This window comes from Pelobates fuscus, chromosome 10 (genome assembly GCF_036172605.1).
Source record: "Pelobates fuscus isolate aPelFus1 chromosome 10, aPelFus1.pri, whole genome shotgun sequence".
Lineage (NCBI taxonomy): Eukaryota > Metazoa > Chordata > Amphibia > Anura > Pelobatidae > Pelobates > Pelobates fuscus.
In genome coordinates this window covers 80284802-80312565 of record NC_086326.1, presented here as the reverse complement: position 1 = coordinate 80312565, position 27764 = coordinate 80284802, and the positions used below count along the sequence as shown (strand labels likewise).

Here is a 27764-nt window from a genome sequence, read left to right as displayed (position 1 = left end):
CTACCAAAAAAATAAACTGTAAGTTGAATAAAGGGGGGGGGGAGGGGGGGGAGAGGGGGAGGTCAGGAAGGGAGTTATTTAGAAGACATTTTGTATTCTGAAAAATGGTCAAAAGTACTAAAAGTAGACCAAATAATTAAGGAGAGCAAACAAGGAGGTAGGCAAACCTACTCAGTAGGTAAGAGCACAAGTGGAAACCAGGTAAAAATTGGAAAATTGGAATGTAGCATCATAAATGTGTTACTATAATGTAAAAATTTAGTCTTCATATAGCCATAGTACTCACATACAGTTAATACAGTTATTCCAAGTATCTGTACTATACAGAGCATTTCAGGTTGCTACTGCAGCTTTCTAATAATATGTGTTGTGCGCTGCTTGGCTGCTTGAATTCAGCCATTAAGTTTCAGCTACAAACCTTTTTGTATATTGTGAGAGGAGCAAAGTATGCTGCCATTTACAGTCTCTTGACAAAAATACATAGGAACAGAACTGATCTTGGGGTGAAGATGCCACATGTCAGTCATGCAAACATTGCAGGACTGTTAGGAGAAAGTGTCTGCAATGGCTGGCTGCATGATAGCCGCTAGAGGTGTTTCTTAGAGCTTCATGTAAACATTGCCTTTTTAAAGAAAAAAATGTGTTTATAAATTAAAGGATGGAGGTACAAGTTCTTTGCACATAAACACCTACATTAAAGCAGCACTGTCAAACCTTCTTGAAAAATGAGTATTTCATAAACATAGGATTTCACTGAAATTCACTAGCTGTCATCAGTGATGGCTGCAGGGGATTGGCACTGTCTATAGAGGATCATTTTGGTGTTTTTGCGAATTCTGCATAGACCTCAATGCTGTACTCTCACCTCAGGAGTTAAAGAGGACCTACCGGAGGAATATGGATGCTCCCACAAGCGACAAGTTCAGGTAAGTAGAACTCACCTTCACCTTCCCACCCTGGCCACCAGACCCCCAGCGGCGATGTCACAATCAGGTTCTTTGTGAATTCTGAAAATTCAGGGTCTTTGCGAATTCTGCAAAGTCCCCAGTGCCTCTTTAAGATGCAGTGGTTCTGGTTCTTAGAATGTACCTTTAACAAATTGTAGTCAAGAAAAATGAAGGTTTATTTACTAATAAATATATTGTGGTGAGTTGAGAATTGTCTTATAATAGTTTGGATAAAATAATTTAGTATGATTGACACCTTTTTGTGTATCATACATCATATTGAAAAAGTAGATAAAGTAATGATATTTATTTATTTGTTTTGTTCTTTGTCCGATAAATTATGTTATCCAATTCTATATAACCTTTTGATTGCTAATGGCTCAATTATTGCATTGCTGAGTTATGCAATACACACCCCTCTATACATCAAAGTTCCAAGTCTCGTCAGTGATTTAATTTAAAGCCAGGACTTAGAAAGTGATATAATGTTATACAGATTTGCTAATGGGCCCCTTTGATGTTGGCAAGTTATGAAAACAATATAGGGTCATATCACAGTATTCTTCCAATTATCTGTGAAACACACCATAGAAGACAATGTTATCATAGCAGGTAAAATATTTCATATTGTCACTGATGGTTTCTATATAAATGAGCATATTACAAAGCATGCTTTGATATGTGAGCTTAGAATGTCTCACCATTCTGTCTGACTCCTTCCCCTTGCGATCCTTCACCTTGTTTAAAAGGAACAGTGCAGCTTCAGTCCAAGTTCAGAGAACATGTACAGGGTCATTCAATAAAGTGTAAATTATTGGGGATTCAAAGTAAATTCAAAAGGAATTTCACATTTAAAAAAAAAATGTTAAACAGATTAAAAAAAATATGTTTTATTTGTTACATACAACAAAGATGTACAATTATGTATGTTGATGGAACATTTTAAGTACAGCATAAGGCGATACCATATATCAAATATTTACAAGGTTGTACGTGACAGAAAATTACAGAATAAAGAAAATTATGCATTTAACAATAGTCATGTTTGGAAGCATTTTGCCTGATTGAGATAGCCATCTTTGGTGCAAATGGTATTGTATGTTAACAAGTGTAAAACAAAAAAAAGAGAACACAAAACAAAGACATTGGGACATTTGCAACTTGCCCCCACTGAATCAAAGGACCACAAAGGGGAGGGTCACATGCTGCCTGCAGAGTCGGACTGTTGGGGTGTAACCATTAGCGAAATGTATATCAGTAAGGATCGTCCTCAAAGGGATATAACTTCTCCTATGGAGATCTTTATTAATGTGATAGGTATCTAGATCGAGAGAAAAATAGAAGGTTACTGAATGAAGCTGTGAATGAGTATGAGAAGAGAAGGAGGAGAAGGAGATTGTAAATTAAGAGTATTTGTGTGTTAAAGAGTAATTAGTTTTCTCCATAAGTCTTAAAGACTCAACTTTTTGGATACATCCTCTGATTGAGGGAGCTAGAGTATTTTGTTTCCAGCAGGTGACAATTTCACATTTTCAGCCAAAATAGTCCAATTGGAAAAAATCCCCAATGCAGTGATGATTTCTGTTTGGCTACACGGGCCCAACATTTGATATTTATTTTAAAAGTAATTTTAAATTCCTGAGAATTCACATTTTTGAAAATAATCTGGGTAGAGAAATTCAGATAGCTGTAGATGCCATTGTGTATGGGCTATTGTTGCTTTCATTATTCTGCAAACTCTGCATTGTATAACAGACTGCCAGGCACAATTAGTTTTGACTCAATCTGTGGATTTTCTGGAGTTAATGCTGAATTTCCCAATCTACTAATCATATTAAATCTTTTTAAATTGGCTACTTACATTTTTTTTAATTGTCTTTTCCTGGAGCCACTCTTCAGAATTCTGGGTTGCAGCAATAAAATACTCAAACAGCAAATCCTATCATTATACCTGTGTATTCAGAGTTTTTACAATGCCCTGTTGCTTATAAAACAATTTATATTAACTCATTCCTTCCCAATCCAGCGTATTTTTAGCCTACATTACATAGTGATTGCCTGCAGCTCGGCTCTTAATGGTTGTTCAACTTGTGAATGCCAGCAGTGACTGGGTGTGAGAATCAGATAATTGCTTTCACCCTTTCACAGTCAGCTCTGGTATGAGTGGGTATGGTTGAGGAGGAATGTGACTCTGTCTTTGTCATAATTCCAGTGGGAGCCAGGCTGCAGGTAGTCATTGTTCATTCATTGTTAATCAAGGAGTTGAGGAATGATACCAGAGGACTCCAGGCACCATAACTACTTTTATTATGCAATTTAACAAACATTAATTGTACTGCAATTTATGGCGATTTTTTTTTATTAGTGTGACATTTAATAGCAATGATTTGATGACATCCAGTTAACTCAGTTAATATGTCGATACTGCATTTTCTTTTTAACATTTTAGTTTTTTTATCACATTAATTGTGCATTTTATATATATTTACAACACTCTTACAACAGATTATTAAAATACACTTTAGCGTATTTAGCGCTAGCACTATTTAATTTGTTTCCCCTGTTGGAATTAGTGTAGGACCCACTAATATTGGGGTGTAGAAGATGGTGCTAGAAGGGGGGAGTATTAATATAAAGAATGCATGAATTCCCATCCAATAGTTACAGGGTATGCATGAAGGCCTATATCCAGCATACACGTACACACTCACACTCATGTACATATACCTGTACACAAGTAGTGTATATGTACAAGTATACACAAGAGTCTGGGCTGAATATATTACATTACATTATTTCAAATGATAGCACTCCAGGGATCCTGAAGAACTAAAACGTTGATCTTATATTGGTATACTTTGAAAATTTTTTTTTTTACTTTTTTACATATATATATAAAAATCATCAAAAAGATTAGAGAGTTAAGGAAGACTGCTGTAACATTTGCAGTTTTCTGTAAAGGAATAAAAATCAAACATTTGAATTGAGAGATCGTTATAAAAATAGTTGTTGAATAAACAAATCTGACAGTTTGATCCAATTTATCTGAGATTGATCACAATTTGTAGTCAGAGACAATATCTCACAACGCTAAGCACATTTGCACAGCAAACTTCATGTCAGAATAACATGGATTAAATGACTAGTGTTATGTGGGAGGAAGTCTTATTGTAGATTAACTGATAGCTTGCAGTATTAACTGTAATACCTTTTTATTTTACAAGTTGTAAAAAATTATTTGCAACCAAAAGACACACTAATATGTGGAAAACCACAGAGAACAAAGAATTATCAATATATATTCGGGTGGGCATTGGTGTGTTCAGTAATTAAATATATTATTATTATTTTAATTTTATTTTTTAATTTTAAAACATTAAACATTTACATAACAGGGACAGAGGCTCTAAAATATGTTCCCCACATTTTAAATTGTTTTAAGTGATATTAAAGGAAGCAGTTTTTTTTTATTAAATTTATATAAAATCATACAACACAATTTAAATTCCTAATGTAGAGAAAGATATACACTTTTCATAATGCCGATATAGGTAGCAGTAACAGATTTCACTTCTTCACTTTCCAAAAACAAACACAAACAAAATAGCAAAAAGCAAAAACCAACTGAAAAAATAAAAAAATAAAAAATGAATAAATAAATAAATAAAATAAAAAAACAGTTATAAGAAAACAGATAGTGTCTTGGAAAGTATTGTTTTAATTGTAAAGCTATAACATGAAATAAAAACACAGTAGTAGGTATCTATTATTTGTGATTAGCTAGTGTCCCTCGTATTTCTGTTTTTTAAGCCGATAGAATCCACTACCTAATAAACACACCACAATGTGTTGATTCTCAAACCAGGTACACATAGGATTTATTGAAATGTTATTGGAATATTTTCTGACACTAATACAACGAGGTTTCATATTAAACCTTGGGTATACTAAATATCCTCATATAATAATTCAAATAAAATAAATTTTAATATAAATAATTAATTGTTATGGTAAGTCAATATAAATTGTAAAGGAGTTTATGTACAAATATACATGATAGCCTAATAATAATATAATACTTATATATTTAGAGCAGAAAGTATTAAAACAATGGTAAGTGTAATTGAAGTTGTTATTTTGTTCTTATTTGAGTTATTTTAATTTAGCTTTCCGGTTCTGCTAATGTTTGAGTTTATATAGGCCCCTATGCCCCATGTAACCCAGTTTAATATTGTACAATTCTTTCTTTCCGGTTCATCTATTGACTTCAGCAAATTGTTAATATTTTTTTTTCTTATTATATATTTTATTGATTTGTTTTAATACAACAAACAAAAAGACATAAAAGAAAAAACAACATATAATACATTTCAATGTAGGTTTTAACTTGCAAGCATACCATTTTACATTTTTTTTTTACATATGTTATACCCAATGGCAGCATATACAGCTCTATGGAATCTAAATATACAGAATATCTGAACAATCCTATTATTTTAAATGGGAGCTATTGGAATCACTTAATCAGTTAATTCTGGAACAAACATGATGAAACTTTGTACTCATCATCTATGTAAATTATATGTAGTCATTTCCTTTACTAATTACTAAATAAGATAGCATTATAATTGCATTCTAATAACTTAATTAGTCATTTATTGGATTTTCACATTGCCTCTTTTAAAGTAACCACCCTATTGTTTTTTTGGCCATTATGCACAACACCCTGTGTAGTCACCATTCTCAAGCCTGCCTCTTGCACTCTCAAGCATTTTATCTGTCTATCTATTAGACTTGTGCATTCAATATTCTAATTTACTGAGATTGTGGACTTGGGGTTTTCATGAGCTGTAAGCCATAGTCGTCGCACTTATGACAAATCACGGCTTGAACTATCTTGCTTTGCATGTAATGTGTCTATATCATATATGAGTTTCCCCTATTACGTTGCGTTACTGAAATAAATGAACTTTTGCACGATATTCAAATTTTTCGAGTATCACCTGTAAATGAAAGGTTAGTGTGTGTGATTTCAGGGTGTATGTGTCTGTGAATGAAGTATTCATGGTGTGTACAAGCTTTCTGTGTTCCTCAGTGTGTTAGGCCCCATATCGTTCCTTGTCAGCTGTGACTGCCTCTTTCTCTCTCAACTTCAGCATTCACTTTCAATGTTCTCTTCCTTCGTGTTAACTCTCTAATTATTTTACTGCATATCTCAGAACCTTTATATCTCTCTTTCTCACCCACCTGTATTACTCAGCTTGTTTTACAATTTCAGCATGCCAAATACTTAGCCCTTCTCCACTCTTTTTACCTCTCTCTAAGTCCTCATACATTGTCAATTTTCTCTGCCTAATGCATTCATATTAGGTATACTGGTGACCTCCATGTGGTAATACAAGCTAGAACTACTTGCACGTTACCCTGCTTCTCTGCATTCTCTGTGGGAAAGATTTTCCCATGACTCACTACTGCCCCACAATGGTTGGCTGAATCAAAATACCATCAAAAGTAAAAAAAAAAGCTGACATCAGCCAGACCAGCCAGCAGTACATGTGGCAGTGAATCTTAACCAAAATATCACAGGGGAAGGGGTTTGACCAATCTCATTCCCCTTTAAGACTATCTTGCGGGATGTGTCCATATTCTCACCCTTTTGGTTGGTCCAAATTCTTTTTTTCCTAATCATTTGCATGGGAGTAATTCATCCAAACGGAAGCACCCTATGGACAAATGTTGGATCACCCAAACTCTATCTTTTTTCCATACAAACCAGTTCAGCCACACAGATGTTTTATTCCCCCCTCTATCTATATATCTGACTCTCTGTCTGTCTGTCTAACTGGGTTTTGAGGCTTTAACCTCCTCTAGGTATCTCTGTCACACTCTTGTCTCAGCATTTTTTCCACCTCCAAGAATGTGTCAAACCAAATTCAGTTGTTTTCTTTAAATAAATAAGTTTTTGATGTAAAAGGCCAGTATGGAGATCAGATATTTCCCCATCATTTACTACAGTTTTCCTCCAATAACTTATATTAATAAACCGGTAGTCTTTTAATCAGTCTACCTAATCCTCTAATGTTCGGTTGCCCCCAGAATGGAATTTCAAAACAATTAGACTTGCTTTATGTTCCAGTTTTTTCATACCTTTACATTTCCTGTAATATCCCTCTTCTCTCCCTCCAACCTCCTCATTCTTTTTATTAAATTTCTTTCTTCCTCTGATGTAATTTTATTGAATATTTTCTATCTCTATGCCAGGAAAATCCTTGCACTGTTGATATTTTGAGCGTCCCTTTACTTTACCCCTTCTTAGACAAAAACTGTCCTTGATTTGCAAGTAAATTGAATGGTGCTGTACACTTTGGAGAGCAACTAATAAAAAAATTACACTCTAGTTGTAATCTAGCAGTATGAATCAGAACCAGAACCAATTTAGTTTCTTTGTTTCTATATATTTCCATTCTCTTTTTGTGTACCTCTAATTGGAGTCAGAGATAAGACAAAGAGAAGACAATGAAGCTTCCTGCCTACATCAGCATTCTTAGGCTTATAATTGTCATCGTAAAGGCTCCAGTGCGGATAAGACTTCATTAAACCACCTGCCTTGTTTAAACCTGCAACATATTAAATAACTGGAAGAAAAAAAAACTAGGCACACTGTAAAAATATATATATGAAAAACAAAACATGATATAGGCTATAAAACACAAAGGCAATTTGCTGATCATTAGTACAAGCATGTCAGGATGTGCTTTTATATAGAGCCTGTACGTATGATATTATGAGGGTCTGATCACACTCAAACACTAGGGTTAATCACTCAGCAAATTGTACGGTTAGGAAACTCAAATTCAAACTGAGTTGGAGAATTATTCAAAATCAACTATTGGTAACCAACTTCCTTAGGTTAATGTCGTTTTGATGTATAGAGTATCCGTTTAAGCTTTATGTTAAAAAACTTCACTGCTCACTATTTTGTTTAAATTTTACAGTAAGGAAATAATGAATAAACGATCTCAGTTTCCTAAATCATAAAGATGAGACTAAAGAATAAAAACAGAATGACAATAATAAAAAAAATAGATTGTGGGTAGCTTCACCAAATAAGGATGGATGACTTATGAACCATGGAAAGTATTGATAAAAATGTAGGGCATTAATGAAATATAAAGTATTTTATCTATAAAAACAGTCAATAGATCAACACCATGAATGACCTTAATGGAAGTTGTGTAAATAGTAGCTCCCGATAGAAGCTTGTTAACTACTTATCGCTGGACCACTCACAACATGAATAAATACAGAGGAATACAATGGAATAAAAATAAACCCCCCAAAAAGTCCCAGTAGGCATCTTTCAAGATGGCTACAAATAGTATGTTAAGGGGCAGCTTACAGGGGTGTCATTAATTCATAAACCTCGATAAGTTGCTGTGGTCATGTAGATGTTATCCAGTCTTGTGATAAGCTTTTGTGGGATTCCACATAGATACTACTTTATTTATATTGAGATTCCTTAGAACAATTCAATACATTTGTAAAGCTCAGCATGTCAACTGAATAGGCAATAAAGCAGGTACAAAGTAATACACAACGACTCAGGGATCATGTGATGATGTAGAGTATAGTTAAAGTTACATTGTCGGCATTTTTAGTTGCATCCCTAAGGATATTAGCAAGACAGTCAATACTGCCTTACTCTACGGCTCTCTACGTATATACCCTAACTGATCACATACACCCATAATGAATTTAAAAAAGAGGATATGCAATCAAAAAAAGTATGTACAGAACTCCTTAAAGGGGATCGCAATAAGAGAAAGCAAAGAAGAAAAATTACCACTATGTAAAAAAAATCAAACATAGCTAAGAAAAGAACCAATGGAAAAATATAAAGTTTGAGTCATATATGTATATGTCCTGCAATACTAATGTGCTGTGTATTTCTATTACCATTCTAGTACCACACAAATATGCTAGATGTAGCTTAAAATTTAACTTCTCTTGGGCTAAGTTTCTCCAGTTGGTAAATCCATCTGGTGTCTGCCCTTACAAATAAATTCTTCCTATCTGCATAACTAGTGGAAGGTGGGATAATACTATACCAATTATTACTAGTGTTTGAGGATTAGCTTCATGGAACTTATTAAAGTGTTTTGAATTCTTATCGATAATGGAGCTTTGATTCCCCCTAAATCTGGTTTTAAGTGGCCTAAAAGTCCACATTATATACTACAGTCGAAGCCCACCTTTTATATTCATGTAGACTACTTTTGTACTGTTACGGATGATTTTATGGGTGTCACAGTACCTATCACATTCCAGTATCCTGCATAATTCCAGGGAGTGTCATTTTGGACGCTGGTCACTCCAAACCTTTATTCATTCCTCCAACATCTCTCTTCTACTATTTGACAAAATACCAGTCACACTCCTCCTAAGCCCTCATGAACCCTTTCCACATACTCCACCTTGACCTGTCATGGTTTCCCATGTGGTGATTCGAGACATGTTGTTAAATTGTTCTGGTATTCTGACTTTGGCTTGAACTTTACCATTCTCCTTCCTTTAATCCTTGACCCTGGTTTGTTTTACCATTCTTGCTACTTTCTATGAACCCAGACCTCAGCTAGTTCTTGACTTCACTTCTACCTGTTACTTAGGTTACTTCTTTTCTATTTCAGCGTTAAGACCGGACAACTCTAAGGTCCAATAATATGCCTCTGTTCCTTTTTATTTTCTATCATAGCTAGGTGTGACCTAAGTTCTGTATGTTGGGCTTCTGTGAGACAGGGCTACAGTAAATAGGGGAATGATTATTAAAGAAAGGAAATTGTTGGCCCCAGAAAGCTTATGCCACATATACACCATGCCCCTCCATGTTTAATATTGCCTCTGTGTAAACTAGAAAAAAATACATAATGGTTGAATTCTTGCTTTCCACATTTTTTGTTGGTGCCAAGATGTATTTTTAAATTGGAGGGTTTGTGAAAGTCACTCTGGATCTGTAGGAAAGTGGCAATTTCTGGCAAGGATCCTGAGTTAGAATTGTCCACTATTTTTTCAGTATGTCTATTACACAATCAGACATGCAGTTCAATTTCTTAACAAGATTTGGACCTTTAACTGTTACGGATAGAATGTTTGTGCTGGCATTTTGGCTAGAAGGTGGATTGTGGGACAGACATTCATTAGCTACTGGATCAATAACTATCCCTACATAACCATCTGGGCACTCCACTCTCTGGATCAACGTTCCCAAGCTTTCAGGTATGCATGCATTATTAACCTCAGATAGCAATGCTTTTCCAAATAAAACAATCTTAACCAGTAAGTATGACTCTTCCTCATCTATCAGGGAGGTACAATTTTTCATACATCTTAAATTGCCCCAAAGAAACAATATTCACTCATTGTAGGTGGTGTTTACAGTTGCTTCTGAAAAGCCATCAAAACCTACCATCTGGTGGAAGGTTGTGGTGATCACTCTTTGTCCTATGTTTCTCAACTTTAGGTCCAAAAGCCCAATACTACTATTGTGTGGCTTCAATGTAAAATTGAATTCTATTTCATTATTCAGTATCAAAATATTGTCAAGAAAACAGAAATTAAAAGCCAGCCATCACCTGTCATTTGACCTGGAGGAAGAATGAAGTAATAAACCCACCAGTAGGCAATATAAATGTAAATAGTCCATGGAGTAACAATAGAAGCAACTCCTTATTCGAATATTGTTAAATCATATGGACTACATTCAAGATTCTACAATTTTGTTCTATGCTCCCTTCTTTGGGATAAAATACATCATGACTGATTTTGTTATTTTCATAACTGTTATGACACTCTATAAAATATAAAAAAATATATACAAAAATATAAATCTTTAGTGGATATTAATATATTCAAGTGTATGTAGGCGCAATTCTATTAAAGGAGCATTGGAATTAAATGGTAAAAACTATTCCCCAATGGCAAAACAAAGACTTGGGCCGTACCCTGTTCATTGATATCCTATATACAGAGGAACAAATCTGTAATTGTTATTACAAGTCAAGTGGCATTTGCCAGCTATTGTAATGAGTTTATAACGATCTTATGTATATTATACCAAAACACTAAAGCACAAGAAAAAACTCTTCAAATGACAATGAGAAAAATACAATTAGCTTCAAAAAAGAACAACGTTATTATAGTCTAATTTACAAAATATACTTCAAAGTACCTATCTTATTTAAATCCTATAGAAGCAAATCTTTTCAAGAATCGAAAATGCTTCATATTAGGGTGGATGCCTTGCTTTCAGTCAAGTTCAATCACGAGAGAAGAGAAAATTCAATAGGACAGGATTATTTTTGATCTTTAAATATAGGTCTGTAGCAGCTACTCAATTTATGTTCCATTCTCTTTATTAACTCTTTGGATGGAGTACAGTGGCTAATAAAACTGAACTAATAATTCATTTTTTATGGAGAGCTTTGTAACACTACAAGATTACAAGAGATCCTTTAACTTTGATTTTCCAGCTGCGTATTAATATTGAGAACCACCTGAGATAAGAAGTAAGTAGAGTGCTGTTTAAAGTACTGGAAAGGCTTAATGCCGGCCCCTGGGTAAGAATTATAGTTAACGAGACTTTTCAATATGGAAGCCTTGGTTTATTATATACTGTATAAAGGTTTTCTATCTCATTGGGTTGAATAGTGTAGCTTTTATTAGAGTGGCCACTTCAATATTTTTTTTATGAGATATTTATTCTTCTTCCTTCTGTTCTGCAGCACTAGATAGTGCGGAATTTCTATGTTTCTAAAAGTGAATCTGTTGTGAAAATATAAACTTACCTGAAATCTCTACCATATACATTGAATACGCAGTATATCACAAAGATACAAGATGTAGTCAGTGTAGAATATAAAGATTTACTCACCTCTCCTCTATTCCAGCGCCACCTTTTTTAAGCTTCGTAGGTGTTACTCTTCATGTAACACCCACCTCCGGGCTGTCCTCTGCTTCTCCTCTGGTCTTCAGTGATTTGCCCTGCTTCGGGACACTGAGCTGAAGGACTTCCTGTGGGAGATGTCGAGGCATTGACTGACACCTGGGAGAAAATCCTATTTTTAACCCTATTGGACCGCAATTTCAGGCCCTGCCTGATAGGAAGACATATTAAAATGCATATTAAACAAATTGGCAAAACATCAACCCTTGCTCTCCGTGACATGTTAACTGGATCAAATGTTGAATTATAGTGCTGGTGTCATATTTTTTTTTTGCATAATAAATGATTTATAAAAGTGGCTATATGGTGTTTTCTATTTTTCTCTAAGAGTCCTATTTGAAATTTATAGCATAAAAATGGAGGAAAAACTTTTAGATTTTTTGAAGAAATAGTTAAAGTTTAGACAAAAACAACCCTCCAATAACTTATAATAATGCAGCACTGTTGTAATTTGCAGTAATTAAATATTTCAGACATTTCATCACATACAAGCAACGGTTATTAGGTACTTATAAGTCTTCTCAACCCTGAAATATTAGGGGAAACACCTTCCTGGCATGTCAGTATAGTGCTTTGCCCAGTTGTCATCGCTTGTAAATAGAAACAAAACAAGTAAGGGATAAAACAAGTGGAGAAAAAAAATTGTATCCCCAAAATAGTACTAAAGGCTACACACGTCATTAAACTTACATAGTTTAAAGTTTTCTTAGAGTATATTTAAGATCTGATCTAATCTGGTTTGTTAAACTGATTTCGCCATGTTCTGTGTAACGCCTTAAGTGTACCAGAGGTTTTTTTTTAAGTTTTCTGATTTTTCTTTGAATTCACATCACTGTAGCTATGGCCACCTGTGTTTTGTCCAATTTTCAGTGGATGATGTATGTCTGCTGATGGGGTAATTATAATATTCCTGAATATTGCTTCTCCTGGTCAGACATATATTAATATATAAGTAGATTTATTAATGTACAGCTACATGTGGAAGTTGTAAACAGTATATGCTCGAGAACAAGAGTGTATGCAGTGTCTTTACAGTAATGCTTTGAGACTAAGTGTCCTACCTTGGGATCAAATAACCAATCATAAATTGCTCACCTAGAGGGTGGAATCATAACATTTAGAGAAGACACTTGTTATGGCTACGCCAAGAACCACAGCAAACCAAGACCATGAAATATTACTTCCTATAGCAATTTCTGCTTGAAATATGCAGTAGGATACAGGGGATATTTAGCGAAAAAATGTGAAAATAAAAGCTCTTGGTAACTCTGCATTGTAGCAAGCAGTCCACTCTGCTGTATGGGGGCAGTCATGCCACTATGATGGAATTACCCTGTATCAAAGGAGTAGTAGAAGAAATTAAAATTAAAACCTCATAATTTTTCACAGCCCTCTTATTAGACAGCATGAGGAACCAAACCATTTTAGATACGACCCCCGAAACGACACCCAGAAAGATAACGCTGAAATAGTTAAAAGATCCACTACTTTCTATCCTTGCTTACATGCTTTGTCCACCACCACATCTTTGTATAATTTTATCTTACAGCAAATAATTTAATTCACTATTACACTTTGCCACCACAAGCTTCATTAACAATAGGAATTGATGTTGATGGTCAACAAAGATGGAGCCACCTCCATCATAGCAACCCTTCAAATGAACATCATATTTCTCAGACAATTGGAAATGTCTAACTTTGGGAATGTGTAAGCCACGTGAGGCACCTTCTTTCAAACTTACTCAAGGGTTGAAGATGGTTAAAACCAGCCACTAAGGTGGCTAATAAGCTGGCAAGAATCGCTAAGCTGGTGGAGCAAGGCTCGGCAGGTTCCCACATTTGTTTTTTTTTATCTGACCTTTGGTCAGAATTTCCCCCTAAAATTTTTTGTGTTGGTGTCATAGCTTATTAAAGGCAAATTTATGCCACTAAAAAAGATATGCGTTAACTTTTGGATACACTCTATTAATATACATTTTTTGGAACTCTGCCTTCATCATCTCCATAGTTTTTGACCCTACTGCACAGTACTGTTCATTTTTATGAGTGCACGTCTAAATTGTATAGAAAAATAAGCCCCACTAGGTGCTAGACCATAAGTCGTGTATTTAGAACTTATAACTGGGGACAACCCAAAATTTCAAACACCGAATAACATAAGTCTAATATGCCCACATGAGAATATTAGACATAACAAGTCCCTAAAGTAAACAAAAATAGGAAACAAATAAATTACTTTATTATAATAATAGTACAGGGTACTTGAAAAGTTAACAACATATAATTAAAAAAAACTATACCAAGACCTAGGAAGGTTAAACAAGGATGGTATTGACCGCTATAAAAGAGTGAAAAATCAAGGTAGAATTGATTACATTTTGCTTACTATTTAAGTCCCCTTTACTATTATTATAACAAAGTGAATTCTTTTTTGTTATTTTTTTTTACTTTAACCCCTTAAAGACACATGACATGTGTGACATGTCATGATTCCCTTTTATTCCAGAAGTTTGGTCCTTAAGGGGTTAAGGACTTGTTTTGTCTAGTATTCTCATGTGGGCATATTAGACTTATGTTATGCAGATCATATGGTCTAACCTAGAGTTACCAGTTCCATGCAAGTACTTCTGAAGCATCTCAGTGAACATCATCACCATTCTTCCTTCCCCCACCTTCCCCCATTGGACATTTTCCATGTAGACAAACCTATATTGAAGTTGCTTTTCATTTTCACTTCTACGCTTTTCTCTTTTCCTATTTTATATTTCTCTTTGTTAGGTCCATTTGCACCACTTTATCACCACTGTATTACCTCATATTTGACTAATTTCTGTCTGTCTACCTGTCTCTCTCTATTTGTCTGTCTGTCTTTCTCTCTCTCCCTCTCTCTGTCTGTCTGTATATCTGTCTTTTTATCTCTTTACTTGACTGTCTGTCTGTCTCCCTCTCTCTATTTGTCTGTCTGTCTCTGTCTGTCTCTCTCTATTTGTCTGTCTGTCTGTCTGCCTGTTTCTCTATTTGTATATCTGTCTGCCTGTCTCTCTATTTGTCTGTCTGTCTACCTGTCTCTCTCTCTATTTGTTTGTCTGCCTGTCTCTCTATCTCTATTTGTCTGTCTGCCTGTCTCTCTTTCTCTATATATATTTGTCCATCTGTCTGCCTGTCTCTCTCTCTAGATATATTTGTCTGTCTGTCTGCCTGTCTCTCTATTTGTCTGTCTCTCTCTATATGTATTTTTCTGTCTGTCTGTCTGTCTCTCTCTCTCTCTCTCTCTCTCTCTCTCTTTGTCTGCCTGCCTCTCTCTCTCTCTCTCTCTCTCTATTTGTCAGTCTGTCTGTCTGCCTGTCTCTCTCTCTCTATCTGTCTATCTGTCTGCATGTCTCTCTCTCTATATATATTTGTCTCTGTCTGCCTGCCTGTCTCTCTCTCTCTCTCTGTCTGTCTGCCTGCCTGTCTCTCTCTCTCTCTCTGTCTGTCTGCCTGCCTGTCTCTCTCTCTCTATTTGTCTGTCTGCCTGCCTGTCTCTCTCTCTCTCTATTTGTCAGTCTGTCTGTCTGTGTGTCTGCCTCTCTCTCTCTATTTGTCTCTGTCTGCCTGCCTGTCTCTCTCTCTGTCTGTCTGCCTGCCTGCCTCTCTCTCTCTCTCTCTCTCTCTATTTGTCTGTCTGCCTGCCTGTCTCTCTCTCTATTTGTCAGTCTGTCTGTCTGTTTGTCTGCCTCTCTCTCTCTGTCTGTCTGTCTGCCTCTCTTTCTCTAGTTGTCTGTCTATCTTTATGTCTGCCTGTCTCTCTCTCTCTCTCTCTCTCTCTATCTATCTATCTATCTATCCGCATCTCCTATTATTTTGTTATATTTTCCGGTTTAAAAATTCCCAATTGTCCTCTCCCTTCCAAATAAACCTCACCTTTCCAAGAAGGAATCTCTTTACATGTCTTGTGCCTTCGTCTGCTGAGATTAAAGTGCTTGATCTTTGCCAATACAGCAACCTGAAGTTTTAAAAGATTATCACATCAAGCTCAATATTTATTCAGGTCTTACAAATTGATAAGTACATTGGGCAAGCACCGACGGATCATCACTGAATGGGGTACATGGAGTAGAATGTTTAACGTGAGGACAACAGGGCTAATAACTAGACAAAAGGGAGATTTTCTATGAACCACAGCATGTAGCTGATTGTCGTAGGTTTATTACATTATAATTTTAGTAAGATCCTCAGTATGAATCTAAAAGATCTAAATCCCAAGAAAATCAGCGAGTCCTATTATTCTGTGACTGAAATTACATCATCTAATATCAAGTTAAACCAGCTACAATACAAATAAAACAGGCATTTTGTTTTGTTCTGCATTTCACTTTCATCCATATACACCTGTCATATCAGCTTTTGAAATTGATCTTCATTTACAAACCAAAGCAACAGCTCCTGTCTACAGAAGACTGCTCTTTACCCTTTCATTATCAAGCTCAATTTATTTGAAATGTGAGATGAACAGTATATGGTGTAAGGCCAATCAATGATTTCATATATACATTCCTATTCTGGTATGCCTTCAAATTCCAATTAAGCTTTGTCTATTCTGTCATCCACTACAGAAATATTGTGAGAATATAAATAATTAGAAATTGTATGTCATTACTTATTTTACGTTACTTCTGAATGGTTCAGAAATATTAGCTGCTTCTTCAAACAGATTCACTATTTTGCTGTGCTCCAAAGTTCAGTAAAACTACCTTTGTAAATAAACGTTTTTTTGAACATTTTTCACATGAAAAAAAAAGTGTGAACAATTGTAATAAAATTATCTAGGCACTGAGAGGTCTAGAAGAGAATTACCAAAAGAAGTAGGAGGCCACAATTCTAGAAAGGATTTGAGATGGGAAAACCAATGTAAATTGTCTGGAATTCAAAGTGGATTTCATTTTTTGAGCCCGAATTACGGATCTGATTTCTTCTCTCCAACCTAACCATATGTCCAAGTCATTGGTTTTGGGCTATAATTTAAAATTCACTTAGAATTCACATTGAATCCCAGCTTATTCACACTTTACTGAATAACCCTGGTAGAATAAACACCCACTGTTTGTGTAAGCTCTAATGTATATTGTTGGCAACACTATCCTGAATTTGGAGTTCTTTTCTACCATCCTGGGTTAGTTCCCTGGTGTGAGGCATTTTGGGGACGCCAAGGAAATATCTCCAAACCGCATAATGCAAGCACAAAAAAAATTTTTTTTGGCACTATGCAGAAGGATATGAGGGCGGTAAGCCCATGCCCATAAGCTTCGAAACAACTCTGCATAGGTCCTGCCCTTGGTTGGAGCGCCCAGTAAGGCTATCAGTCTCTGCATTTGGGTGGCCATGCCCTCTTTCCAGGTGAGGCCAGTTCCTTTGGGTGTCTCCTGTGATGCAAGTCGTGTATATACATATATATATATCACCAAGCAGAATTGAACATACTGCCACATTGAACATTTTATAGAAGCAAACATTTTAATAAGCATGGGTGTAATATCTACACTCTAATGTCCTGCACTTTTACAGAGCCCCACTAGAAACGAATCATTGTTATAATATGGAAATTTTGTTAAGTAGTATTTTATGGGTTTGTTCACGTTTGTACACTGAGCTCCAATGAACTTTATATTTGCAGCACTGTATTTTTATAATTCTATATGTATCTACTACACATAATCCTGTACGTTCTTTCTTTCTACAGATACTGAAAAATCACAGCAGAACCAAACAGATGACTCTAACCCTGAAGATGGTTCATTAAAGAAGAAACAACGACGACAGAGGACACACTTCACCAGTCAGCAACTTCAAGAACTTGAGGCCACTTTCCAAAGAAATCGATACCCAGATATGAGCACTAGAGAGGAGATTGCTGTATGGACCAACCTAACAGAGGCCAGAGTCAGGGTAAACTCTATACATACATATACTTTTTTTTATTTAGAAAATATTTTACCAGGAAGGATAAATTGAGAGTTCTCTTGTTTTCAAGAATGTCCTTTACTTGAATGAATATGAAGACACAATTCTCTATTCTCTGCTACCTAGGAGTTAAATCACTTTTGATTATGTTAATGCAGTCCTAGCCACACAATGTCTGGCTGTGACTGACACAGCCTGCATGAAAAAAATGGTTTAATATTAATTTAGCTGTTACCTTTCTTTAGAAGTTTTTATCTCCTGCTCTGTAAATTGAATTCACACACAGGAGGCTCCTGCAGTCTATAGAAGGCTATTAACACAGTAGGAGTTAAGTAATTCTACATTAAACAGGAACCTCGAATATCTATGTTCCATTTCATGAAGTGTTTAGGAAGGCTTTGCAAGTCACATGCAGAGCTGTATAAACAAAGTGATTTAACTCCTAAATGGCAGAGAATTGAGTTGTGATACTGCAGGGGCGTGATCTATACACTAAAACAGCTTCATTAAGCTAAAGTTGTTTTGGTGCTTAAATGTTGTTTTGGTGCTTTAATCTTGACCCCCCTCAGCTGTTGTTGGCTACACTTCACAGAATTACTTCCCAAACAACTGTTTTCAGAAAATGTTAGGAACTATGGCTCTATATCAGCTAGGGAGTCCAGTTTGGACAGAGCTACAACATGTCACAGAGAGAATATTCATGGGCTCTCTGTTATATTTATTTTGGCATGTGTCTTAAAGGAAGTTTAATTATCAATCCAAACAAAATGGCATCTTCAATAATAAGTAAATACATATCTTCTCTAAATTTCAGGTGTGGTTCAAAAATCGGAGAGCAAAGTGGAGAAAAAGAGAACGAAATCAACAGGCGGAACTCTGTAAGAATAGTTTTGGGGCCCAATTTAATGGACTCATGCAGCCCTATGATGATATGTATTCGGGATACTCCTACAACAACTGGGCTACCAAGGGCCTTGCCACTAGCCCACTCTCTGCCAAGAGCTTTCCATTTTTTAACTCCATGAATGTAAGTCCTTTGTCATCTCAGCCTATGTTCTCCCCACCTAACTCCATTGCCTCAATGACCATGCCTTCCTCTATGGTTCCTTCAGCAGTGACTGGAGTTCCTGGTTCTAGCCTAAACAACTTGGGAAATATTAACAACCTCAACAGCCCCAGCCTCAATTCTGCTGTCTCGGCCAGTGCCTGTCCCTATGCCTCGACGGCCAGCCCGTATATGTACAGGGACACCTGCAACTCAAGCTTGGCAAGTTTGAGGCTGAAAGCTAAACAACATGCCAACTTCACGTACCCAGCAGTACAGACTCCGGCTTCTAATCTAAGCCCTTGTCAGTATGCTGTGGATCGGCCAGTATGAAGGACCACATGCCAAAGACTTGATTGTAGCCATATAACAGAAGACCTATTTGCCCTGCAGTTTTTGCCTTTTTTTTTTTAGATAAAAATGGGCGCACAGTGACCTCTGATAAAACATTTCCATTTTTAAACTGACAAAAAAGAAAAAAAGAAAATAAAAATTCAGACTTTATTTTTTTGGATTGAAGAGGACATATTGTATGAATGACGCAACATGAAGACCGTGTCCAAGTTCCAAGGTTAACTTAATTCCATAAAAATACGAATACTTTGTTTTTCAGAAGGCACACGGGCTCTATAGATGCTATCATTGAACACGGAGTTGGAGAGGTCCCACTTGTATGGGAATTGTACAGTTTACTATTATTAAAAAATACATACCCCTAGGTTATTTCAAAATCAGAAACTAAACCAACACTTCTGTTTATTTATCACAAGGATAATCAAAAAATAAAAAAAGTAAACCATGTACCAAATGACACAACGAAAACATTGCAAGCAAGTACACTGCAAATATATGCATGACCATTGCAACTACTCTATTATGGAGTCATAGTTGTAATGTAGGGAAATAGGATGTACATATATATTATATATAAAATATAAAATGAACCTTTTTTTCTTGTTTTGTTTTGTATGTGGAATAAACTATAAAGTAGAAATTAAACTTATGACAAAGCATGTCCCATCTGGTGCAGATTTCAAAGACCATTTTTTTTGTGTTTGCTTTAATAATTTTAAAGCCTGCTTGGAATTCCTTTGAAAGTGTAATGTTTAACAATCGTAATTTCTTTAAAACAAACAAACAAAACAAACAAAAATTCCCTCAACTTCCCCTTTTCTTTCCTCTTCATCCCCAAATCCATTTTCAAAACAAAAAAAAAAATAATAATAAAATTTGAAGTTTTCGATTTCTGTTTTGCCCTCTTATTGGAATGAAAGTGAAAAGGACTTACAAATATATATTTTTGTTTGGGTGAGAGGTACAGGGCAGGTGGAATGAAACCATTGTCAAAAAGTCAGAGGGTGCAAAGGGGAACGAGAAGAACGTGAACCCAAGCTGAAACAGCTTCAGGAGCACTAGGGAAAGGTACTGCAGTGACGATTCTGCCTGATGTAGCAAACTTAAAAAATTAACTTTATTGCGGGCACCATAAAAAGTATGTATGATCCCAATAAAAATATATATAGAGAAAAAGGAAACTTAATACACCATAACCACTATGAACCAAATGGGGAGAAGAGCTTAAAATAGGCTAGACCTATATAAAAATATAGAGAGCCTATACATAGAGCTAGTGGAGCCTATAGATACCAGCCCTGCTGAACAGTACCTCTCAATAGAGTCACTCTATGTGGAGAGGCTGAAATTGTATACGCTTGGACTGAGAATCAGGCACTGAGCGGTGTAGAAAGATGCTCTCTGTGGCAACTGTCTGTATAACAGGAATAAGTGAGTGTGTAGGGAAGGAGAGAACAAAGTATCTCTTCCACTCTTAAAAAGTTGTAACCAAATAAAATTAATCCAATTAGACAAACTTGGCAAATGCTGCAGAGCTTAATTGGAAAGAAAGTTGCAACAAAATATGCTTGGTCTAATTTGTGGATCTCTGTAGGTTGCAAAGGGGATCCTATTAATATCAGTGGATTTATTTATTTTTTGGATTGATCTGTTTAACCCCTTAAGGACACATGACATGTGTGACATGTCATGATTCCCTTTTATTCCAGAAGTTTGGTCCTTAAGGGGTTAAATTAGGTAGTTATCTAACGACTGTGAACTATTATGAAAGCAATGATTTCATGAATCCTGAAAAGCAAGGTGTGACTCATCTTCCTGAGCCTCAAATGAGTGGGGAGTAGTTAAATGAAAATTAATTCAAAGTGAATTAACATCACATTATCGTACAATATTTTAAATTCAACACTTTTGAAAGTGCCAGCACATGTTATTGATATATTTTTGGAATATAATAAGTAAGATTCCTTGAAAAAGGAGTGTCCGAGGTAAAAAAAATATCTGTCAGGATTGCTATAGGTCACTATAATGTTGAATGTAATGATGTATTTAAAGCATTTTGTGTATGGGAACAGTCATGGGAATCTACTGCGATCCTAACATCAATGCAGCACTAGTTTTAATCCGTCAGGATATGAAATTTAAAACATTTATAGCTTACTCTATATTGAACAATTGTTATGTAATAGTGTTTGATTGTCAGCATTTGCATATTTATTGTTAGAGAAAAACAAAACAATACTCTATTAGTCATGGTGGGTGCAGTTTTATAAAAGGTGTCATCAATACAACCTTTAGTTTTCGGCAATCTAAAATTGCAATAGAATGAAATCAGTTAAATGAGAGAGATAGAGACCTGAAGTGATTGTTCTAGCTTGCAATGGTAGAGAGGGTTATGAAGCCACCTAATTTTTTTTCCCTTTGGAGGGTCACATCCCGTTAAAAATAAACTTGCGGGACAAATGGTTCGGGGTTCTAATTCTACCTGTACAAAACAGACTAGAGTATTCCATTCCTTTACCAATCTGAATTAAAGTTAGGAATGTGTTCCAGCATTGCAGATTTAATGGACGGATGTCTATCCCATAAGCCTTCATGCAGTAAGAGTTTCCAGGGATTTGGGAAGGTCTAAAGAGCACATGCCTGCCTTAACAGGCATAGATGAACTCAGACTATTTTAAGTAATCCTCCTCTGTGTTATTCATGAATACTTATGGCATCAGAATGTCTAGAACATGTTTTCCTATAAAGCTGCTATACTTACATTCCTATAACATTTGCTAAGTGATTACTCATCTTTTTAAAGTGATTGTTTGTGACTCATGGTTTTCAATTTACTGTTTTGTTCAACAAAGCAGTTGGTACAGAATATCAAAATTAGATTCAAGGCTTTCAATTAAACTTGAGAAATTATATTAACTATTATAGACTGTGTGGCGAAACCAGCTTCGCCACTGTGAACTGGAGAGGCCTGGCTGCTAGCCTCCTGCCCTGCGACTACGGCCCATGGACATATTGCTCTATAAACACTATATTTGGGCATGTAATAATTTATATTGCTGCTACTGGCCCTTTAAAATCAGCGATGGACATATTGGGACTTTTGGGACTAATGTCCCTTTAAGACTTTGTAACATATCACAGTAATACTGTCTTAAATATTATGTAGGTATTTATGTGTTCAGTTAAACTGGGGATATGTAGAAATGTGTGTTTTATGTGTTAAATGTATCAGTATGTAATTTTATGTCTTTTACTGTCTTTTTGCAACCATGTGGTTAATGGAGTCTGACTCTAGTCCTAGATAATTGGATTACTTCTCCAATTATCTCCAGGGCAGAAGGGAGGAAGCCGGGATGCATTGTGGGGGATGTTTTACTTCTGTTTGGGCCAGATTGTGCCATGCTGCAAGCAAGGGCCCAAAAGATACTTTTAGTAACTTTTAAACCCCTGGTCGGATTCATGCCATTTTTTAATATGTTGTTCCCCTGAATGGATTGATTGTGGATATGTATTTTTATGTGAATGTGATGTATGGTTTTAAAGTTATGAAAGTTGTGTAAAAGTATATTTTACTCTGTATGCATAATGGGATTATGTGTCACACTAAGGGGAGGGGATGTGTGGGAGGTAACATCTATGTCATTGGTTCTTTTATGCCTCCCCCTGGGTGTGGCCTGTATGTGTGAGTTGGAAATAAAAGCCAGACTGGGTGTCCCAGTCTAGAGTTCCTGTTTAACCCTCAAAATTAAGTGTCGTTTCGTTCTTGGGGGGAATTGGATTGTAAGCTGACTGCCAGGAGTGTAAGCGGATTGTATGCTTTTCTTGTTCAGCTGTTCCAGTTCGGAGTGTTATCTTGTATCCAGTTCGGGAGTTTGGTGTTCTGCAGTAGCTGTGCCTGTCTCTAGAAAAGGGGATTATCGCCTAAACGGATTTTATTCCCTTTTATGCTGAAACGGTCCGTTACAATTGGTGGCAAGCGGCGGGATCGTTCCTACAACCAGAGGGACAGCTACAGACAACACCATTTCTGGATTACAAATTGAGGGCAACGCTAGTATCCGTACAGCGACCCTATCTACAAAGGAACTCAGAAAATGGAGAAGAAGCTTCGGGATGAAATGTCCAGTTACGTAGGCCTGTGGTCTGGAGTAGTCCCAGAGGAGCTCAGGTTGATGTACAGACAGAGGGCCAGAGCCGAATTGTGGGACAAAGCCATGGAAGAAGTACCGTATTCACGAGGGGAGCGGCGCCGCAGCAGAAGGCAGCAAATCCTGGCTAGAATGGCAGAGCGGATGCCCCTCCTGAGAAACCAGACCACAGGAAAGTGGGTGACTAGACTCGAGATTCTAGTATACGCAGAACTGACGCTCGACAACGCGTACCAGGCGCTACAGTGGTACGCGGCTCAGTGTGTCCCCAGGATGGCAGAGTATGAGTTCCCAGAAGGCGGAGAATACACTGGCCCCGGTCTATTTTGGGATAATAGTGGTGACGAGGACTTTGGGGAAGATACCGACTATCGTTTTTGGGACCTGTACGGCATCCGAGAGAACATGCTGGGTCTCTTTGGCGCTATGGACCTCGAGGCAGACCTACGATATTTGGTCACCAAGGAATGGAACCTGGAGGGGGATTACCTGTGACTCATCAATGAGGCCTGGGAAGAGACAACCGGTCCTCCCGCCCAACAGCAACCAGCCGTACCCGAGGTAGCAGAGTTCCTAGACTGGTCCTGTGAGCAACCCCAGGGAGATGAAGGTGTCGTCCTTCCTCCCCAGCGGCAGTGTGTAACCCAGGGAGCCGAAGGTGCAGTCCTTCCTCCCCAGCGGCAGGCTGTGTTACAGGGGGCAGAGGTTGTTGTTCCTGCCCCCCAGCAGCAAAGTGATATGCCAAGAAGGCAGTGTGAAGTGAAGGGAGAGGAGAGCAGCGTCCTCCCTCCCCAGCGGCAGTGTGTGCCCCAGGGAGCAGAAGGTGCAGTCCTTCCTCCCCAGCGGCAGTGTGTGTCTCCAGGAGCTGATGGTGTCGTCCATCCTCCCCAGCGGCAGGCTGAGTTACAGGGGGCAGAGGTTGTTGTTCCTGCCCCCCAGCAGCAAAGTGATATGCCAAGAAGGCAGTGTGAAGTGAAGGGAGAGGAGAGCAGCGTCCTCCCTCCCCAGCGGCAGTGTGTGCCCCAGGGAGCAGAAGGTGCAGTCCTTCCTCCACAGCGGCAGTGTGTGTCTCCGGGAGCTGATGGTGTCGTCCATCCTCCCCAGCGGCAGGCTGAGGTACAGGGGGCAGAGGTTGTTGTTCCTGCCCCCCAGCAACAAAGTGATGTGCCAGGAAGGCAGTGTGAGGTGAAGGGAGAGGAGAGCAGCGTCCTCCCTCCCCAGCGGCAGTGTGTACCTCAGGGAGCAGAAGGTGCAATCCTTCCTCCCCAGCGGCAGTGTGTACCCCAGGGAGCTGATGGTGTCGTCCTTCCTCCCCAGCGGCAGTGTGTACCCCAGGGAGCAGAAGGTGCCATCCTTTCTCCCCAGCGGCAGTTTGCCATCCAGAGAGAGGAACTTGTTACACCCTCTCTCCCACGGCAACCTAACCCACCAAGGGGAGATGTTAAGCCCCACAACTGTGCAGATGGGACCGTAGTCTCTGCACTTACAGCACAAGGGATAGGGACGGTCGGTCCTGTTCCCCAGCCTCAGTGTGATGGATCCAAAGGGGAGACAGTCGGTCTCCCCCTCCGGCAGTCGAGCTGTGCACCTAAAGGGGAGACAGCCAGTCTCCAGCAACCAGGCGCCCACCAGACTACTCCTGTGGTAGTGCTGGCAACAGGACAGAGTACCGCTGGTCTCTGCCCCCTCAGCAACCCACCAAGGCAGCCTACCCGTCTCCCACCCAGCAGTGGTGAAACACCAGAACTTGGACAAAATCCTTCCTCACCCAGATGTAGTAACCGGTTAGTGTGGGTGGGCTGCTCTGTTATTTCTGTTTCGTGGGTGGGTTGCTGGACTAACCAGGGCACTGACCGGCAGAAAGTCAGGTACCCTGTTAGTCTAATTGGCAAAGGGGAGAAATGTGGCGAAACCAGCTTCGCCACTGTGAACTGGAGAGGCCTGGCTGCTAGCCTCCTGCCCTGCGACTACGGCCCATGGACATATTGCTCTATAAACACTATATTTGGGCATGTAATAATTTATATTGCTGCTACTGGCCCTTTAAAATCAGCGATGGACATATTGGGACTTTTGGGACTAATGTCCCTTTAAGACTTTGTAACATATCACAGTAATACTGTCTTAAATATTATGTAGGTATTTATGTGTTCAGTTAAACTGGGGATATGTAGAAATGTGTGTTTTATGTGTTAAATGTATCAGTATGTAATTTTATGTCTTTTACTGTCTTTTTGCAACCATGTGGTTAATGGAGTCTGACTCTAGTCCTAGATAATTGGATTACTTCTCCAATTATCTCCAGGGCAGAAGGGAGGAAGCCGGGATGCATTGTGGGGGATGTTTTACTTCTGTTTGGGCCAGATTGTGCCATGCTGCAAGCAAGGGCCCAAAAGATACTTTTAGTAACTTTTAAACCCCTGGTCGGATTCATGCCATTTTTTAATATGTTGTTCCCCTGAATGGATTGATTGTGGATATGTATTTTTATGTGAATGTGATGTATGGTTTTAAAGTTATGAAAGTTGTGTAAAAGTATATTTTACTCTGTATGCATAATGGGATTATGTGTCACACTAAGGGGAGGGGATGTGTGGGAGGTAACATCTATGTCATTGGTTCTTTTATGCCTCCCCCTGGGTGTGGCCTGTATGTGTGAGTTGGAAATAAAAGCCAGACTGGGTGTCCCAGTCTAGAGTTCCTGTTTAACCCTCAAAATGAAGTGTCGTCTCGTTCTTGGGGGGAATTGGATTGTAAGCTGACTGCCAGGAGTGTAAGCGGATTGTATGCTTTTCTTGTTCAGCTGTTCCAGTTCGGAGTGTTATCTTGTATCCAGTTCGGGAGTTTGGTGTTCTGCAGTAGCTGTGCCTGTCTCTAGAAAAGGGGATTATCGCCTAAACGGATTTTATTCCCTTTTATGCTGAAACGGTCCGTTACAGACTGACAGCAGCCAACACCGGCATTGCCCATGGTGTACCCTAGGTGGTTTAGAGTGTGAACATATAATGCCAAATCCCTTTAAAATAAGAACTGTGGCCTTTATTTAATAGACTTTACCAAAAATTTTCAAAATTATTTATTAATGATGAATTCTGTAGATAAATAATTTGGAAACAAATTTCCAACAGCATTGAGTCATTTGGAAATCTCATTAAATCAAGGCCTACGTGTTGCATCATCCCACTGAGAACCTCATTCTTTTTCTACATGGATAATAAAAAATATATATATATATATTTGCAATTTTAGTACAGTTTATATAACTTTTATGTCTTTTGTTTTGTAGTATTTATTTTCAGAAGCAAAGCATACAATTAAAGTGTTGCAATTCTTACTTCACAGAGTCGAGCAGTTGGAAGGCAAGAACCAATATTCCATTTACTAGAATGCCTTGTGCCATATAGAATTGGATACTATTTTATAGACAGGGTTATTCAGTGAAGCAACAATTAAAAGTGAATTCAAAGTAAATTTAACATTTAAGTGCAAAATAGCTGAACTGGAAACATTCTCAGTCAGGAATGCTAGTAGGTCTTATAGCCACCCTTTAATTTAAAATTCACTTTGAATTCTCACTTTATTAAATGAAAGCAAGGTTTATCGAATGTTTAGTGTCTTATGTCACGTGTCACTTTATATTGTATGCAGTATCATAGTTGTCAACAGCAGAGCAAATAAAATGAATTCACTAGAGTGTTATTCATGTCAATTGATTCATTTCCGTGCCTCAAAATAGCCACAATCAATACTAACTAAAACCACATTTATGCTTGTGATACACTGAGCAGCCACAACATTGAAACCACTGACTGGTGAATTGAATAGCATTGATTATATTGTTACAATGGAAACTGTCAGTGGGTTGGGATATGTTAAGCAGCAATTGGACAGTCAGTACTTGAATTTCATGTGTTGGAAGCAGTAAAAATGGGCAAAATTATGACAAAGGTCAAATAGTGATAGACGACTGGGTCAGAGCATCTCCAAAACGGCAAGTCTTGTGGAGCATTCCCAGTATGCAGTGGTTAGGACTTACCAAAAGTCGTGCAAGGATAGACAGCTGGTGAACCTGCATAAGGGTCATGGGCACCCAAGGTTCATTGATGCACGTACAGAACGAAGGAAAGCCCTTGTGGTCCAATAACACAGAAGAGCTACTGTAACTCAAATTGCTGTTTGCTGCGTATGGGGCTGCATAGCCACTGGCCAGTCAGAGTGGGGATGTTAGCATCAGAATTGCACCATGGAGTAATGGAAGAATGTTGCCTGGTCTGATTAATAACATATTCTTTTAGATCTGGTAGATGGATGGGTGTGCATGCATCATTT

General features: G+C 37.7%; 1 protein-coding gene across 1 annotated transcript in view; it reads left to right on the top strand.

Moving 5' to 3' along the window:
- The window catches only part of PITX3 (paired like homeodomain 3), a 74184-nt gene extending 54758 nt beyond the window's left edge, over positions 1 to 19426 (top strand). The window contains exons 3-4 of the mRNA XM_063435128.1: positions 17668 to 17873; positions 18703 to 19426. Coding sequence (XP_063291198.1) covers positions 17668 to 17873; positions 18703 to 19266 — 770 coding nt within the window. The 3' untranslated portion in view covers positions 19267 to 19426. The remainder of the gene's footprint in view (positions 1 to 17667; positions 17874 to 18702) is intronic.
- The last annotated feature ends 8338 nt before the right edge of the window (positions 19427 to 27764 follow it).